Below are 17,724 nucleotides of genomic sequence, written 5' to 3'. Positions count from 1 at the left end.
ACGTTTATATGAACTTTATTATTTATATGTTTAATTATCTATAACTTCATCTTTTTCCATGATACATTGTAAAATATATGTACTTCAAGATTAAACATATTATATATATATAATGATTTGATTAAATGACTAATGATTGTGCTGTAAAAATCAAAAGTATCTGTAAAAACATTTTTAAAAATAATTATAGTTGGCTCCTTTTCTAAAGCGATATCTTCAATCCATAAGCTGTCTAGATATTAAAGAGAATTTAAGAAAAATTATTTAAAAATTACTTTTTATCCTTTACTATAATATTATAAAAGAGATAAACATTAGAGAGATAAAGTTAAATTGTTAAATTATCAGTTCTCATCTTATCACAAAATTGTATCGGATATAATAAAGTTACAATAGCTATGATAGATGAACAAAATATAAATGCATACTTTCATACACTCTCTAATTATTTATAACGCGTATAAAGACATCGTTTTGATTCACATACGTATCGAGCTCGATATTTATATCTCTAAAACTGTAATATAAAAGATAATTAAATATATTTGAAGAGATGAGAAAAGATACATTTAGCGACATCTGTTTACAGTCACATAAATATCTGTACAGAAAATATCAATAGTAGCAAGAAATAAAATTAGAAAAAAATATTTTCGTAGTTTATAAGAGACAGTAAAATTTTGTATTATAAATGCATATCTATTTTTATATGAAAATTCTTTATAATATTTTCAATCTTTCAATCCTTTCTGATGGTAACGTATCTTTAGCTGTAAACGAATATCTCTCCTTTATCGACGTTATGCAGCCTGGTAAATCGCAGAGCGTGCAGCCTTCGATCTGTATTATCGTTATAGGGTGCTTTAATCAATGACGAATGTGTAGATATGAATTTATATATAAATACAAAATAAAAATTTTGTATTCTTATATATATATAGTTCACATACGTTAAATATATCTTATAAAGTATATTCAATAACACATAGAAATTCTCGAAACATATCTTGTAGAAATGAGATATTTACGTATATATAAATAACCGGAATAATCACATCTTATATTTAACCGCACATCTGCTCCTTGCGTTCAAAATTGTACAATATTATGTATTTTAACTTAAACAAATATTGTTGCCTTTATATTTATATATTATTTATTGTAAACGTAACTTTCAGCACCGCCACGTCCGAAACCTGTAATCATAATAATCGCTTCATTAGACGAAGCTCCTGGATATCGTAAAAGAATTTAATTAGAAAACAGTGTAAAATGCGACGAAATATGCATATAAACGAATTGAATAAAGATGAGAGAGATACATATTAATTTAATATATCAAGCGCAGAGGACACGACATTCTGCGAAAGATTTTGAATATGAAGCAGTTTTAGGGGAAACGAAGCGCAACGCGCTCAAGCCGAGACGAAGCTTTCCATTTACCTCCTGGACCGAACAGGGCTGCATAGCAAGGGTGATTGCAATAGGGTTTCCCTTCGTGCTCGGCATGACCCCCGGGTGTTAGGGTCTTATTGCATTTCTCGCAGCGTAAACACGAACCGTGCCAATCTTTGCCTAAGGATGTCTTCCTCTCGGCTGCAACACAAGATGAATGTTAACGCGCGTTTCGGTGTAACGTAAAAGGCGGTTCACCGCGGTGGAACTGGCCGCGCTTTCCATATTAAATTTTATCTTCCTACATTAATGCGAAAACCGCATTAGCGTATCACTTCTCAAGCGCGTTTGCCAACGCGAGAGTAATCACTGTGAAGGAAATAGAAATTAGTGGATACACGTTAATGACAAAGGATGATGGAATATTGGGCGGTAATATTGTTTAATTGATATATTTGCAATATGAGGAATAAAATATATGAGATCTGAAAGAAAAGAATATTAACATTGAATAAAAAAAATGATTTAACCAAAACAGTATTATATCGTTTATTTCCAACGAAATCTAAAGCCCCAAGTGGATCGAACACATCGTCTGAATCGTGGATGGTGAGAATGAGAAACGGGTGACGTGAATCTTTCCATTAGCAATTTTCATAATTAGAAAATCCAATGCCAAAGTCTCGAGGGAATGTATCGGTATGCGTTACTTATTAAAGGCGCGAAAGTAAAACATTCTGCAAGCATATTTCACAAAGGATTTCGCGTCGCGTAAATACCAAAAAAATCCCTAAACCTCCCTCGTATACGAATCACATTATACGTATACCTCAGTTCTGTTTTTTGCATCGGGATGTGCATACAAAAGATTCATCCTCGCTACCATAGGATTGTTGGAAAGAAAAATGAAGTGACACAAGGAAAAAAGATACAAGTATTCACATTACATTCTTCGAGACATTGAAAATTTTATACGATGTAGTTTTGATATTAAAACATCTTTTGTTATTTACGTTGTATGTTCTGTATATTTTTAATCCTAAATTTGTTCTGGATTATCAATTTTAAATATTTGTATAAAGACAATAATTTATCACGTGCATTCTCTTTAAATGGGAAAAAATATATCGCTATTCAATAGTTCTCTACAGTTATCTAGATAATATTAAATATATTAATATCGTATTTGAAATTAAATACATTAATACAGATAAATCTCCGCTTATAATATGATTTGTCGCGGAACAATTTTCGCGATTTTCCGTTTTAGTTTACAAATTCCGTTTTACCTTACTAGTTGACATTTCATTGACTTCTAATAAAAATATTTATTGAATATGCTCGTACGTATCCGGCGACTTGACAAAAGATTCGACGAAAGCCGAAAAGACAGATTTTTCTTTCCTCCGCGGCGTACCACGCCATTAGGGCGTATCAAACCTCGCGGGGGAGACAAAAAAAGAAAAAGAAAAAGAAAAAGAAAAAAAAAAGAAAAAGAAATAAAAAGAGGCAAGAAAAAACCGCAGCGAGCTGGTGGTTGCATTCAAACGCTCCACCGTGTCTAAGAAGGAGCACAAAGGGCGGTGGCGCCAGCGAGGGAAATTGGAAAATGACGAGACGAGAGCGCAATATGGGTGCAAATCGGGGAGGAGGAAAGGATGCATCGGTAAAAGCGCGAGATGCAGTGGAGGATGAGGAATATGGCGAACGTATGGCTGGAGGAGAGAAACGCGGGGAATCAAAAGACAGAGAGAGAACACGCGTGATGTGTATCGCGGGAAGAAGGGTGCGCGCATAAAGGGCCATTAGTTAATTAACTCCTAATTATCTGGCGACGGAGAAGCGGGTGCATAATCGTCAGCGGCACATTCGCCGCGCGCGAAAAGGCAGGGACAGTGCCGTGAGCGCGGATCGTTGCGCCCACGGAACTAAACAATCGGCCGCCGCTACGCTGATTGCGTAGGTTCCCTCGGAACGTCATTCTCTCTTCAACCTTCAACCACGGCCCTTACGTCGCGCCGTTTCTTTCTCTCTCTCCCGATCTTGTCGACCGAGACCAGACCATCTCCTGCCTTCACCGCGATCCCCGCCCACGCTCGCTTCTTTTCAAACCATCGTATCTCCCCCCTACCCCGTGTGGTGCCTCTTCCCTTCGGGATACCACAGAAAACCCCTCGGAGATCTCGCATCACGCCGGTCCCTTCTCCTTCCCAACGGCAGCGGGAGTTGCGGCGGGAAATCCCGACCGAGTACTCCTCTCTTCACCGGGTTCTCTTCTTCTACCTTTTCGTATCACGAGACCTAGCTATTCTTCTGCAAACCTGTTTCATGCTGCGTCTGTGTGGTTCTTATTAGTACCTGCACTCGCGATATACCGACCGCGCCTCCTTTGTGTTGTCCTCACGGCTGAACAGTTTATCGTTGTGTGTTGCACTTTACCCAATGCAGTTTTCTTGCTCTTATCCTACCGTCGCATTTCGCGTCACGATTTCTCCTTTTTCCAGTTTCTCTTTTTGAATTAGTGTACATTGTATATATATATATATATATATATATATATATATATATATATATATATTTTTTTTTTCTTTGCGATGTATGTAAAATTTTGTATACGAAAGAAGTTATATATTTGGCAAATGCAAATACGCGCGCAATATATAATTCAATACTGCTAGCGTGAAAGAATTCCGATAACTCACATTCGAGCGTTTTATACGGAAAAGGAGTGTTCCTTTTTTTCTAAATCATCGTTTTGACGATTCGTTTCCCGCGTTCGTTCGCGTGAAAAATGCAATCAATCCCATTAGTATCAACGGGGACTTTAAAAAAGTTCTTGCGAGGAAAAGGAGCTCGATTAAAAATGCACGTCGCTAAACTGACACGCGTGAATTCTCGGATTCGTGTCCTTGTTCATCGTCGAAACGAAGGCGCATCGAAAATATATGTATATCGACTTCTTTGCGGATGTATCAGTTCTGGCATCTAAAGAGGGGAACCTTGGACTTTGCAGGTGAACGCGCACAATAACTATCCGTCTATTGTTTATCTGTGGCCGAACAGAATTACTACGCGCGTTTCAAAGTGCATACTCGGACTAATAGATAACGGTTATCACACGCGCAATGTTTCGCCGATTACTAATTACGATACAAGTTACAATGCAATATCACGTGGCGCGTTTAAAAGAGGTTTCGAGGCCGTTCACTTCCTCATTCTCGAAAATCATCGTCGATAACGGTCGTTCGATTTTCCGAATGTAAAAAACGAATCGTATCGCGCATCGAAGGAATGCTGCGTAAAAGTCACTCGTTACGAAACGCCGCGAACTTAATCTCATGCAAATCTCGCGCCAGGTATAGCTTCTGTTACAACTACGGATTGAGTTTACTCGAAAAGAAACTGATTGGATTATTCATTTACACTATATCTATTTGTAGTAAACACGAATCTTGTGAATACAATGAAACGATCTGACATAATATTTGCCGAGGTGAATTTCGAGGCCGTTTAATGATATCATTGATGTCGTCACCGTGCGTTTACCATTCCGAGTATTTATGTTCGTCTGATATTCTATTCCTTTTTGTCTACTGTTTAAATTTTATGAATTCAAACACACATACGGAGATAAACAGACAGATAGATAGAGAAAGAGAAAAAGAGAAAAGAGAGAGGTGGAGAGAAAAAAGGAAAAAAAGAGATAGAAAGAGAGAGAGAGAGAGAGAGAGAGAGAGAGAGAGAGAAATAGAATATTTTATATTATTTACATTTATGATTTATATGTATTTTATATTACATTGATCTCTCTCTCTCTCTCTCTTTCTTTAAGAAAAAATAAACATTATATAAAATAAAATATAAATAGCACACACACACATACAAATTAAGCTATTAATTTTTTGCAATATTATGTTCCGTTTTATACCAAGTATGATTTCTACTGTATCTTTCGCGAAGATGATGATAATAATGTGTGTGATAAATTTTATAAATATACATATATATAGTTATAATGTCAAATAAAATTTATGCTCTACGTACTTTTAATTGCTCTAAACTTTGCCGTTATGCGACGCACACAGCTTACGAAGTCGTAAATTGTGATTATCATATTACGTCTTTATCAATGCGAGATATTCAATAATCTCTTCTCTTCGCTATATAAATGATCGCTACAACAACTTATTACGTAATCGCGTTTACGAGAAAACAGCCTGTGCTGAAGAAAAATTTTTACAAATAAAATTATGCCGATTTTAATTTTTTCACTTTTCCACTCTTGAAAAGAGAGACGCGAATGATATAAAAAAATAGTTGGAATATATAGGACCACAACATAAGAGTCACATTAAGTTTGCAAATAAAGCCTTACTCGATATAATTTCCATCAAGATCAAATTTCTCGATACTACGAATGCATAAGATGATCTTCGTTTACCTACGATGACTGGCACAAGATACACTTTGTAGGATCGAAAATTTTCGATTTGTCGAAATTATATCAGTTTCGACGTCTTGGCAATAATACAATTGTCTAGTCGCAATAATACAATTGTCATCTTACCGAAGTACACGGGTTTGTCGCACTTTGGGCAATTCGGCATCTCGTTAAGTGTTACCGGCTCCTAGCTCGACGAGACTAATACGTCTAACTAACGGAAGGATGCTCTCAGCGGCGTGGCCAGACGCGTACTGGCCCTGAGAGGCCCCGGCAAGGTAACGCGACGCTCTCTTCAGTTGATTGAGCGTGTGAACGTGTGTTAAGGCTAACGGCTGCACAAACCGAGAGTTCGGCCGTGACCGCGTGTGTTTTAAACGGCAGGGCAAATGTTACCTGTGTTCGCGTCGTTATGCAATTCCGTGTGCGAGCATCTTCGCGCGTCCGTGCGTATACATACAGGATGTTTTGGGTACCCCGTTTGCTTTATGGAATTCTTTAACAGCTGACATTAATAAATTTCATTCCGATAGAATCTTCCAGCTCTCTACAGTTACTTCTTCGACATGAAATTATAACAGAAACTACCAATTCGTTTATCGGCTTCGCTTGCTCCAGACATCAATTATATAATGTAAATTTTAATGTCAACTCTCTATATCAATATCGAGAATCTAAAATTGCATATAAATAAAATCAAATAAGATCAATTGTTTTTATTTTTTGTTTTCCTTCACTTACTAGACATTGCATATATATAAAATGTATTGCTAAATATATAAAATATATTTTTTATTTATTACTTTCTTCTTTCTCTTACTTTTCATTTTGTAATCAAGTCCTATATATCTCGAAGGATTAATTTCTAAGATTATAATAAATATTATTCATTCATCTTCTCTTTCATCAATGGATTCTTTATTCAATTAAAAAAGAATAGTTGCTTAAGAAATATATCGAGACATTAACAGCTTTTACATGTACTATATAAACTCGATTTTAACAATAAGTTGATGGAAAAACTAGTAGAAAAAAAATATGTGAAGAATCCAGGACGCTGTACGTGTACTAGATACTAAACTAGTAACGAACGGGGTTCGAAGTTGGCTTCGTTCGATGCGTTCGTTTCTTTCTTCCATCACGCTACGTGAGTAATCCCGTTAGCTCTATCGCGAACAAATTTGATATCAAAACCGCGCGACGCGACGCAGGTTCGCGAGTATTCAGATCGATAGTTCGTTATGCGCGAATATAACGGAATAGGAAATATCGAGAGGTATCGAACAGCGGAATGCACTCGCTTCGAAGGTATTTACTCATAAAACTGCAACGCGATATCCGCGAAATTAATTAATTATCGGAATTTGGGTCGGGGGAGGAGACACCGCGTAACTACGCCCACGTAACCGGAGGGCGATGTGGAAAATTTCGCCGTAAATTTTGGAATTTATTTTAACGAGCTTATACAAATATCCGGGGCCGCGAGTTATTCGCCGCTGTAAAAATTCGATATTCAACGTTTAATCTTTATCTTTTCGCGATGCGATGCGTGCACGTATCGTACGCGTACGCTAATAGAATACGAGATGTTTATCCGGTAATAGCGGCTGTGTGTAAACATAGAAAAAAGAACATCGGATACATCTCGGAGTCCGCGCGTAATTATAAGTCAATTAGATTATTTACGAGCTAGGCGGAATATAACGCGAATTAATGCGATATTAAAATGCATCCGCTTCGAGTGCCACATCCGCTTGATAACGATTAGATGCCCGCGTTAATTGTTCGCGTTATGCGCCAGTCGCTCGCGAGCGTTACGAGGATCGCGGGCCCCTGATTAATTCACATCGTCGACACGAAGGAAGAAATGATGAAGAGATGCGATCCGGATCGCCTCGCGCTCGTGTTGGCGATCGAGAACGGCGAATTCGATGGAGCGAGCGAGATTTTGGCGCGCGACAGTCAAAATAAATACATTCATCCGGTGGGTGCTCTCCAAGTGACGGCCCTGCAGGTGGCCGCGTGGCAAGGGAGGATAGATCTGTTGGATCAACTTTACGAAAAGGGTGCTCGCGTAAACGACGTGGATAAAATCGGCAGAAGCGCCCTTTATTACGCGGCACATCGCGGCAGCATCGACGTGACGGAGTGGATTCTCCAACGAGGAGGATACGTCGATGCCAAAACCGGGATCTACTCGTGCACCAAGGACATCCCATATATTTCGCTGACAAAATCTTGTTTCGTTGGAGGAAAAGTTCGTATCGCGAGAACGATTATCGAAATTTTGTTCAGATCGATTCGAAGAAAGAAAAAAAGTTATTTTTTTCTCGCCTTTCTTCTCTTTCGTCGTTTCAGTTACCGTCACCCGTGTGCTGGGGAAGGACACCCTTACACCAAGCGGTAAAGAATAATCACGCCGACGTTGTGCGCGCTTTGGTGGAACACGGCGCGGATGTAAATGCTAAAGACGAACGTCTCATCACTCCGTTGCTCTTGGCGGGAAGCGCCGTGAATCGCGATGACCTCAAGGAGATGACTAAGTTCGTGGAGATAGTCAAGATTCTAGTCGCCGCGAAGGTGTTCGTCAACATTATTCATCCGGATACGGGTATTATTGGTCAATCGAGCGTTACGTAAAAGAATCGCGCTGTGTGTCATCGTCGCGGTTATACGGCTCGACCGCAAATTCGTCAGTGACGAAAAAAAACCTCCCGACAATGTCACACACCTGTATATACCATATCTCTATCGTTCGAGTTTACAATCACGCTCAACTCCCCCAACAAGGTACCACGGCGTTGCATCACGCGGCGATGCTGGACAGCGCAGAAGCGACAAAGATATTATTGTCGAACGGCGCATGGCCGATGTATAAGTGTAAAAGTTGTAGAAGCACGCCGCTTCATATTGTCGCGAGTACGGGGAGCACGGAGACCCTGATGATCCTACTCGAAGCAATGCTATCTCATAACATTGACACTCGCGATCAGGTTGGTTTCATCGGATGCTTTCTTCTTCGCTTTAAGAATAATAAACGAAATTGCACCGACATGACACTTCGCTTCTCTTCGCTTAGATCAATCGTACGGCTCTTCATAGAGCAGCTTACCGGGGTCATCGCGAATGCGTACGGGTCTTGATCGAACATGGAGCTAACTTAGCCGCGACGACGAAGACCGGCATCACCGTCATTAATGCCATATTCGCTCACATCCCGCGACCATTGGCCTTTATAACGGAAATTCTGGATTCTTGCGTACGAACGACAAATAATTCTTCTTTAGAGACATATGACAATGTAAGAATTGCTTTACATTGGACTCTTACGCGGATAGTGACAGATACACCGTCCCCGATCCCCTTACTTTAATATATTGCTGTTACTAAGTTCCGATAAATGAAACGTTTCTGTTAAAGATCACTGTCGACTTTGGTATATTGGCTCCGAAGCACCAGATGCAAATGGCAGTAGTCACGGCTGTTATAGCCGCAGCTTCGAATATAACGCAACTGGCGATATTACAGCATCCATTCGTGGAGACGTTCCTCAGATTGAAGTGGGCGAGATTAAGAATACTCTTTTTCTGTCTTGTGCTCGTACACTTGTTCTTCGTCATTTCCCTCTCGATCTATGCCATAATGTTCGTACGGGACGATACTGACCATGTAGTGGCTAGAAGAATTCTCGCGATCTGTTCCTGTTTTTTACTATTTCACAATATGATACAAATTTTACTAGACCCCAAGTAAATATGCGTTTAAATAATTAAAATTTGCTAGAGAAAAGATATCTTAAAATCGATATATTTATCAGCAATTTTAAGCGCAGCACTTTATTAAAACTGGTATAAGCTTGATTCGTTTAGTTAATTAATTAATTTTTTTTTTTTTTAGAGAAATTCATATTTTTGCATTTATTGTTCGTTCATGCTAAACCAGCTTGTACCGAGAAATTTTAAAATTCAAAAAAATGTTCATTTTTCTGTGACTTACTTTTCCACGAATTATATATTCTAAATAGTGATAATAATAGAATATCCTCTTTAATAACTTTATCTTATTCTATGTGTTTATGAATTTTTAAATTTATTTTATTTTTATCTTTTTACCATGATTTTCACGGTTATAATTTTCAGTATTTAAAATTATTTGCTAAAAAAACAAAAATAATTTGAAACAATGTCATTATCAAAACTGTGGTCTTATATCTGAGTCTGATAGGAAATGATCTCTAATAAAAATATCTGTAGGTATAAATTTTTATTTTACATCTTCAACTAGAATACAAAAATAAAATCGTACGTCGATTTTGGTATCTTTTGTCTACAGTTTTGAATGTTTAGCTTAATCTATATTCAATTATATGTTTTCGAACATTTCAGACATTATTTGAGAGAATTCGAAACATGGTTGTCATTCGTATGCGCTACGCTATCTTTAGTGACATCGATAGCGGGCGAGTTCGCGAAGAATTCGAAAGAAGAAATTGAGTCACGTCACTGCGTGCACTGGGTATTGCATTCCATCAGCATCGCAATATTGCTTAGCTGGTTGCAAATGATGCTGTTAATCGGCCGAGTTCTAATGTGGGGATATTACGCGCTCATGTTCTCCAGAGTATTGAAGAATATTCTGAAGGTTAGTAGAATAGCTGGCAAAAATAGCCAGCGCATTATTTTTCATGTTCCACGGAATAAAAGCTAATATGATTAGATTTATATTTTTTATAAAAAATTTATCAAAATTATTTGGTTATCTTCTAAAGTTACCGCGCAAGCTGATTTATTATGCACACGCAGAAATGTTACACACATAATATGTTGTAATATGTAACCAGTCGCGTGATTCGACGTATCTTTGTGCATAATCGTTGATCTCCGGACTCTATCGTTCGAGACTCGCGCTTCCTATGACGAGCTCTTCAATCACAAACACGGTTAAAAAACAAAAGAGGAGACGAACGTGCAAACTCTGAAAGATCGCGGCGCGTCGACGATACGCATCCCATCGAGATCCCCTTGCCGCACGCCACCCTCGCGATTATAATGACGCGCATCCGGAGCTTTTTACTCCCATTCAGGTTCTCCTGGCGTTCGGCTACCTGATTGTCGGATTCGCGTTGAGCTTCGCCGTTTTGTTCCACGGGAACAACCAGTTTCGCGATTTCTGGAGGGCCATCGTGAGGACCGTGGTAATGATGATGGGTGAATACGAGTACGAGGAGCTGTTCACCGCCGAGAACGGCAAGAATGCTTTCCTACCGGTCACAAGCAGAATCGTATTCTTCGTCTTCACCGTACTCGCCAGTATCGTCCTGATGAACCTCATGATTGGTCTGGCGGTCAACGACATTCAAGGACTCGAGAAGGAGGTAGGAATAAAATTTAGGAATCAAAATCTCTCTCTCTCTCTCTCTCTCTCTCTCTCTCTTTCTCGCTTTCCTAGACTCTTTTACTTAAAAAAAAAAAAAAAAAATACATTAACATTGTCGTATCAGGGTCATATACGCCGATTATTGAAACAAGCGGAGTTTGTCGCGCATTTGGAGAGAGTGATGTCACACAGAATCTTCCGCGGCAATTGGCTACATCCTTACTTAAGAATGCTTCTACACTCTAGACGCGACATTCCCACAAAAATTACACTCTTCTCGCGTGGAAATTATTTTCATCAAGTGAATCATCTCACGGAATCGCCTCCCAAGATTCCCGCCGATCTAATAGAAGCTTTATTTCTGTTAGCCACCAAGACATTCAATAAGAATGATAAGTATGTATTACGCAATTTATAAAAGTACATTATCTCGTACTTCTAACATCCAAGATTGAAATTAAATCTCGCTAATGCAATGACGTATTATTTTTTCAGTTTGACGGGTAAAAATGTAGAGATTGGCGACGCGAAGCTGATTTCCATATTATCCAATTTAGAGGAACAAATTCGAGAATTGAAAATAAATTCTTATCGCAATTTAACGAACCGGAGCTCGTCGAAACGGCGCGGATTCAAAAGAAAGACTGTAAATTTATAGCGTACATCTGCGACATTACAATTATTCATCAGTGTAACGAACAGTGTATGAATCTGCCCCGGCGGCATTATTATTGATAATCATGAAATCGAATGTGATGAAGAATCTCGCTTTATTTTGCCGGTATAATATATAACAAGTGCTTTTTTTACAATAACAGGGGAATAACAGAAAAATACAAAAAAAAAAAGCGAAACGCAATTGCGTGTACGCAACATCGAAGAATAACGGTAAGTCAGTGATCCATCTTGCCTTTTCAGCTCCATAAAGAGGTTCAATATAGAGACACGCGGAAATGCCGTACAGATGTCACCACGAAACTGATTCGCGTTTCCGCAACCGCAAGCGGCAGAATCGCGTCCCATTTCCACGCGTCGATATATATTATTTTAAAATGAATTTAAATCCGCTTGGGATTTAAGGGACGCTAAATTTTTATATTCCAATCACATTGTCAGCTGTGCACGCGTAGATGCCCCGCACGCTTTATTGCCCCGTGATACGTTTCGCGTCGCGGCACTAAAGATAAAGAGCTCGGAGAGGAGGTTTTGCTGAAATTAGCGACGATCGGGCAAGATTTACGCGTAATGACCGATAAGGCTGAATTATGCGGTAATTAATGATATTTACGATAGTACGTAAAAAACGCGGACTAGATCGTCGTAGAATCTCAAACGCGACACGCGTATAGCCGTATCTCTGAATATATACGTCGGTATTAAAGATCTCTTTTTTTTCCTCTTTTTTTTTTCGACCACGAATATATGCGTTTAACCGGCAGTTTTTCGTACGGATGTGCGTGTGTGCGAGTTTGCGTCTCCATATATCCGGCTGCTAAATAGCCGCGCGTAGTAACCGACGATATGCAGCGACGGCCGAGAATTGCCCGGCTCCGAAAAATATTACGGAGCATAAATTAGAAGCCGGATAAGTATATTTGAGAAATGCAGCGTACACGCTCTTTTTTTCAACGGCACACGTCGTATCGCGGCAGCAAATTCCCACCGCAAAATCCCCGTGCAATTTCGCTGCCGTATACTCATCTCTGGTATTTTTAATTTTTTATGGCGTGTCGCGATAATTTTATACGTAAAATTTATGTATCGATGATACGGAAAAGAAAAATTACCTATTCGCATGAATAATATTACGAAACTTCATTTTATCTCTAATTATATATGAATATATATTTATAAATACTTTTCATTTAAATTCTGTTTCGTGATAATGAAGATACAATCGATTTCATCGCGCGCAGAGTAAATTACAATAGGCGAAATAGAATGAGGGGTTTAAATAATAAGAATGTTTTCAAAAATGATCGTGTAATGTTGTAGATGATAGATTCGCTGCATTCGGAAAGTTCGTGCAGTAGATTAATTAAAAATTTATTAAATATAAAAAGATTGCGCACGCATAAATATAAACGCACACATACGCACAGTGATGCGGCTGAAATTTAGTTTGGGCAACGGTTTAAAAGGGCACAACGATAGAGCGAAAAACGGGAGTCGAAAAAACTCGCTTGAAGGGACTCGCGAGTGCAGGCGACTCTCTCATGCGCCGATGCGAATTTATATGCTTTCATGACGTATTAAATTCGCTTCGTACATCGCGGTTCTGTATACGTTTCAACAGGACGATTATCGAATCGTCGTCGTAATTTCGGGAACACGGTGCTGTTTTCTCGATTTTTATATCAGAGCAAACACGGGCTGTTCGGCATTTTCCCTCTCGGTTCGTACATAATTTTCACGTATTTGAAACGCGGACGCGCGAGTTACGGAATAAAAGTACGCGGAAATGTACGATACAATATTCTCTTCCTTCCCCGTTTATCGCGGACGCAAGTCGCAAATGAAAACAGAAAAGAATGATTCGGTAGAATCACTCTATGTGTGAAGAGAGATCCCATAATGTTTCTGACAAAATATATTTTCTTTCGAGCAAATCAATTTGTGAATTTTTCAATAGCGCGCGAAATTTAGTTTCCATTCTAACGCCTATCTTCACAGACTACAAGTCTTTGTGTACGCTGTTTAAGATAATAAGAAATCACATATATTACGAATTTGTTCAATAGGGTTAATTATCCCTTCGAGAATGTATTAATTAAACGCTGAAATTGGTTGCACAACGGGCGGTAGCGGATACATAAATTATCATAAATTACTGCGTTCTTCGATCGCTATGAAGAAATCACGTGTGCACCTGCTCTAATGGCCTTCGCACACATCGTTCGCCCATAGAAGCACAAATGCTCGCGCCCTCGAGAATAAATTCGTCGCGACCCCGCCATCTTTTCGCTCGCAATGAATATATAAATATACACACGACTATATACATATCCGATAAATTTCGATTCGATAAGAGGAGCATCGAGATTCGATTTTTCGCAGCGAGATAAGAAAATTTTTAACACGCCTGGCGAGTAAACGCGTTAACCGGCAACGAGCATGCTCGTGACCGCTACGTCATTTGAAAATAAATAAACAAAAAGAAGAGTCGTTTGGATTTTCCTACCTTTCACCAGATGCGAAATAATTCTTCAAGCAGGTAGACACTCACATTGGCAGTGACGTCGGGAACATCATCCGCGAGCGGAAAGAAGAGCGATCCTCTTTCTCTCTCTCCCTCTCTCTCATCAACGACGATAATAATAACGCGACACGACGACGACAATAATAACAACGCGACAACACAAGGTTCGCGCAGTGGCATCGGAGTGAAGACGGCGCCGGAATGAATCGGGCGAGATCGGGCTCTCTCGGTCGCGATCGGCTCGCCGCCTTGCCTGCCATGACTGGCCGAGCGCGGCGTCGCGGGGGAGCGAGATGGCGCGTCGGTGAGGGAAACCGCCGCGGTGAATCCGGCGTCGTGATTGGTCGGCGCGTGGGAGAGCCGCCCGTTCGAGCTCACCGTCGCCGGCAGTCGGCACCGAGTATTCAAGTTGAGCGCGTCGAGGCATTCGGAGTCGCGGTGAGAGAGAGAATTAAATATATACGTATATATATATATATATATATACACATATATATACATACATATATATACATATACATACAAGCACGGGGGGAACAAGACGCAATCTCTCGCGAACGTCGCTCGTTAACACGTATACGGGCACGATGGCCGCCCGGCGCGTGTACCGTTCGCAACAAAAACAACAACAAGAGTGCCGTACTTGTCGTCGTCGTCATCATCAACGTAGCGTCGCACTTGTCGTGCGTCGTGTCCCGCTCGCGGAATCGCAGCATCGCGCGCTCGCAGAAACGTCGCGGCCGCCGTCTCTGGCGTGCGGATACGCTAGTACGCGCGGACTGTCGTCGCGGTGCGCGTATTGAGGAGTTTTCGTACGCGGCTAACGTCACCACGGGGAGAGAGAAACGCAAGCGAAGGAAGCGGTAACGACGAGCGAAAAGGACAGCGCGCTCCTCGCTCCGCTGTAAACTCGGCGCGTTAAATACGGTCTGCCTTTTATATACCACCTACCTACCTCTGTGTGCGCGTCTACCGTCTCTTTTTCTTCTCTATATATATATATATATCTGTCTCTTTTCTCGTCCTACGCTCCTCCTCGCGCCTTTATTGCGGCGATCTTCCCACGCATCTTCTGTCTCTCTCTCTTTCTCCGGCGACGACGACCGGAAATTAAACTCTCGCGCGCGAAAAGCGCGAATCGTGCGTCTCGTTCCGTCGGTAAGACGTTGCCCTGTCTCCGCGCGGAGTGTGTTTCTGACTCACAAGTGCGTAGCGTCGCAGTTACCGCTGTCCGGTGTGTACCGGGCATGTACCGGGTCCTTTCTTTCAACGGGTCCATTTCTCGCTTCTCAAGTAGTGCGGCCTAACCTCGTCGCGCCTCGATCGACAATCGACAGTGAAGGGTTTTTTCTGTGCTACGGAATTGCCTCGAAACTCGCGTTGCAAGCAGTGTGAAATTGGCTCGGGTCGCGCACAGTGAGAGACACAATCGTAATCGAACGCAGTGTGAACACAGAGTGAATTCGGATTTCGTTCAAAGTGCGAGTAAATTGTTGCGTCGTTTCAAGTTGATCGAAAAGGGACAGCGGCTCCGGATCTCCTTCGAACGCCGCCGAGTCGACGAAACGGGAGTAGACACGCCTCTTCCCATTTCTCGCTGCGACCGAGTCGATAAGGACTACGAGAGAAAACCGGGAAAACGGTGGCCGTCGCTCGCGTGCCCGCCATAATGCCGCACGTGAGCAGCAGCGGCGACGGCGGCGACGAGCTCGCCACCGAGGACGAGATCAAGCTCTACAAGCATGAGGGCGAGGAGGACAAGACGTCCTCGGAGAATCTCACCGAGGACAAGAGCGACCTCATCGACCTTACCGAATCCGAGGTGCGTCACAGAATCACTCACCTTGTTCTCCTCTCCCCCCTCGTCCTTCACTCCATTGTGTATCTCCGCTCTCTTCGTTACTCGCGACATCCTTTTTCGTATATATTCTTCCAAAAAAAAAAAATATATATATATATATATATACGTACACCACACCACCTCTCCCTGTAGGACATCGAGTATTAAGTGCGTGCATCTCGTGTGTTGCAGGAAAAAGTCGCGCTCGCCGGCGGGAGTTACGCGACGACAGGAAAAGCGTCGACGAGATCCGATCTTAGCCCCGTATTCGGTAAGTCCTCTTCAAATTATCCTTCACGAAACTCGCAAGTTTTGAAGCTTGCATTTCTGTTTCTTAGCCGCTTAAGTTATCTTTGCCGTTATCGCGCTCGTGCTCCGTATCCGCCGATAGCTCTCCATTTTTTTTCGTACAGCTGTTCGACGTTCGAAAAAAAAAACACGCACACACACACAAGACGAATCACTTTTGTCGCGTAGAATCAGCTTCCCGATATCTCGCAAACTCAACGCGAAATTTCGTCGCGTGAGTTTAATTATTCGTTAGCCTTCCTCTCGTAAGCCAACCGGGATCGATACGCGATTCGTCGCGTAAACAGCTGACTGAAGATTAATTTAAACGAAAATAATGCTCGCTGCTAAGAGACGATTAACTTTACAAGGCGCATCGGTGTTACAAAACTCTCTCCGGTCAAGTTTAAAAGTACCATCTTTTTCGTCGAGTATCCGTACAATATCGACGAGTTTGCAAAGCGGGTCGTACAATATATCGTGTCTCATAAATAACGTAACGTACGCTGGAAGTAGGAAACAATACCGTCTAACTAGGCTACGCGACGCGAGAAAATATCATAGTCGAGATCGATCGATTTCTCGCGGGGCGATACGAGGAGATTAAATAATAAACTTTCAGCGGCGTCGTTTCTCAACGATATCTCCCTCACTCTCTCTCTCTTTCTCTTACGCGCGCGCGCTTAGATTAACGTCATTCGAAATCGATCGCGGGCACGATAAGTGCTCCGGTCTCTCATAGCCGCTTTCACGGTCCGATGATAATCGCGTCTGTGTGCGTCGGCCGGAGAAAATGTGTGACTCGGATTCCCGGCTGTGTGTCCGCTACCCGTCACGGCGCTCCTATTAATTTCCTCGCCATTACGCCGCATTACGTTGCACGTCGTCGAGAGCTTCTTCTACATCGTCGTCATCGACGTCCTTATTGCCCACATTCTCCCGCCGCAATAATCGCGAACACGAGGCAATGACGACAATGACACTTGGATGACAATTCTACACGAGAAAGAGAGAGAGAGAGAGAGAGAGAGAGAGAGTTAGTTGCTCTTCTATAGACACGACGTTGATAGCAGCTACTTGATAAGCCATCTGGAATCGCGTTCTCCTTCCCTCTTGCAAGGATCCGTCACAGAATAACGATTACGAAACGCAGCGACAAAATTTAGACGAGCAGATTCATTGCGA

General features: G+C 41.3%; 2 protein-coding genes across 3 annotated transcripts; one reads left to right on the top strand and one right to left on the bottom strand.

The window, feature by feature from the left end:
* Nucleotides 1–59: 59 nt before the first annotated feature.
* On the bottom strand, nt 60–6,107 carry LOC138944576 (cysteine-rich protein 1). Its single transcript, XM_070315401.1, has 3 exons — nt 5,963–6,107; nt 1,444–1,596; nt 60–1,196 (listed from the first exon to the last, which is right to left on the bottom strand). The coding sequence occupies exons 1-3, from the start codon at nt 6,000–6,002 to the stop codon at nt 1,153–1,155; spliced, it is 237 nt and encodes a 78-aa protein (XP_070171502.1). The 5' UTR covers nt 6,003–6,107; the 3' UTR covers nt 60–1,152.
* A 766-nt stretch (nt 6,108–6,873) lies between these two features.
* On the top strand, nt 6,874–16,071 carry LOC138944408 (transient receptor potential channel pyrexia). Of its 2 annotated transcripts, XR_011448754.1 has the most exons (10): nt 6,874–8,093; nt 8,195–8,447; nt 8,627–8,829; nt 8,916–9,137; nt 9,257–9,585; nt 10,222–10,477; nt 10,920–11,210; nt 11,337–11,608; nt 11,708–14,849; nt 15,706–16,071. XR_011448754.1 is itself a non-coding variant. In XM_070315296.1 (9 exons), the coding sequence occupies exons 1-9, from the start codon at nt 7,704–7,706 to the stop codon at nt 11,868–11,870; spliced, it is 2,379 nt and encodes a 792-aa protein (XP_070171397.1). In that variant the 5' UTR covers nt 6,874–7,703; the 3' UTR covers nt 11,871–16,071. The 2 variants fall into 2 exon arrangements, 1 of the variants encoding a protein (XP_070171397.1); XM_070315296.1 differs by having other exon boundaries at nt 11,708–16,071.
* The last annotated feature ends 1,653 nt before the right edge of the window (nt 16,072–17,724 follow it).

Source organism: Polyergus mexicanus, unplaced genomic scaffold, assembly GCF_030449975.1.
Source record: "Polyergus mexicanus isolate NDT 795.1 unplaced genomic scaffold, iyPolMexi1.0 SCAF_2, whole genome shotgun sequence".
NCBI lineage: Eukaryota > Metazoa > Arthropoda > Insecta > Hymenoptera > Formicidae > Polyergus > Polyergus mexicanus.
The sequence above is the reverse complement of the archived record's forward strand: the minus strand, read 5'-3'. Positions and strand labels throughout refer to the sequence as shown.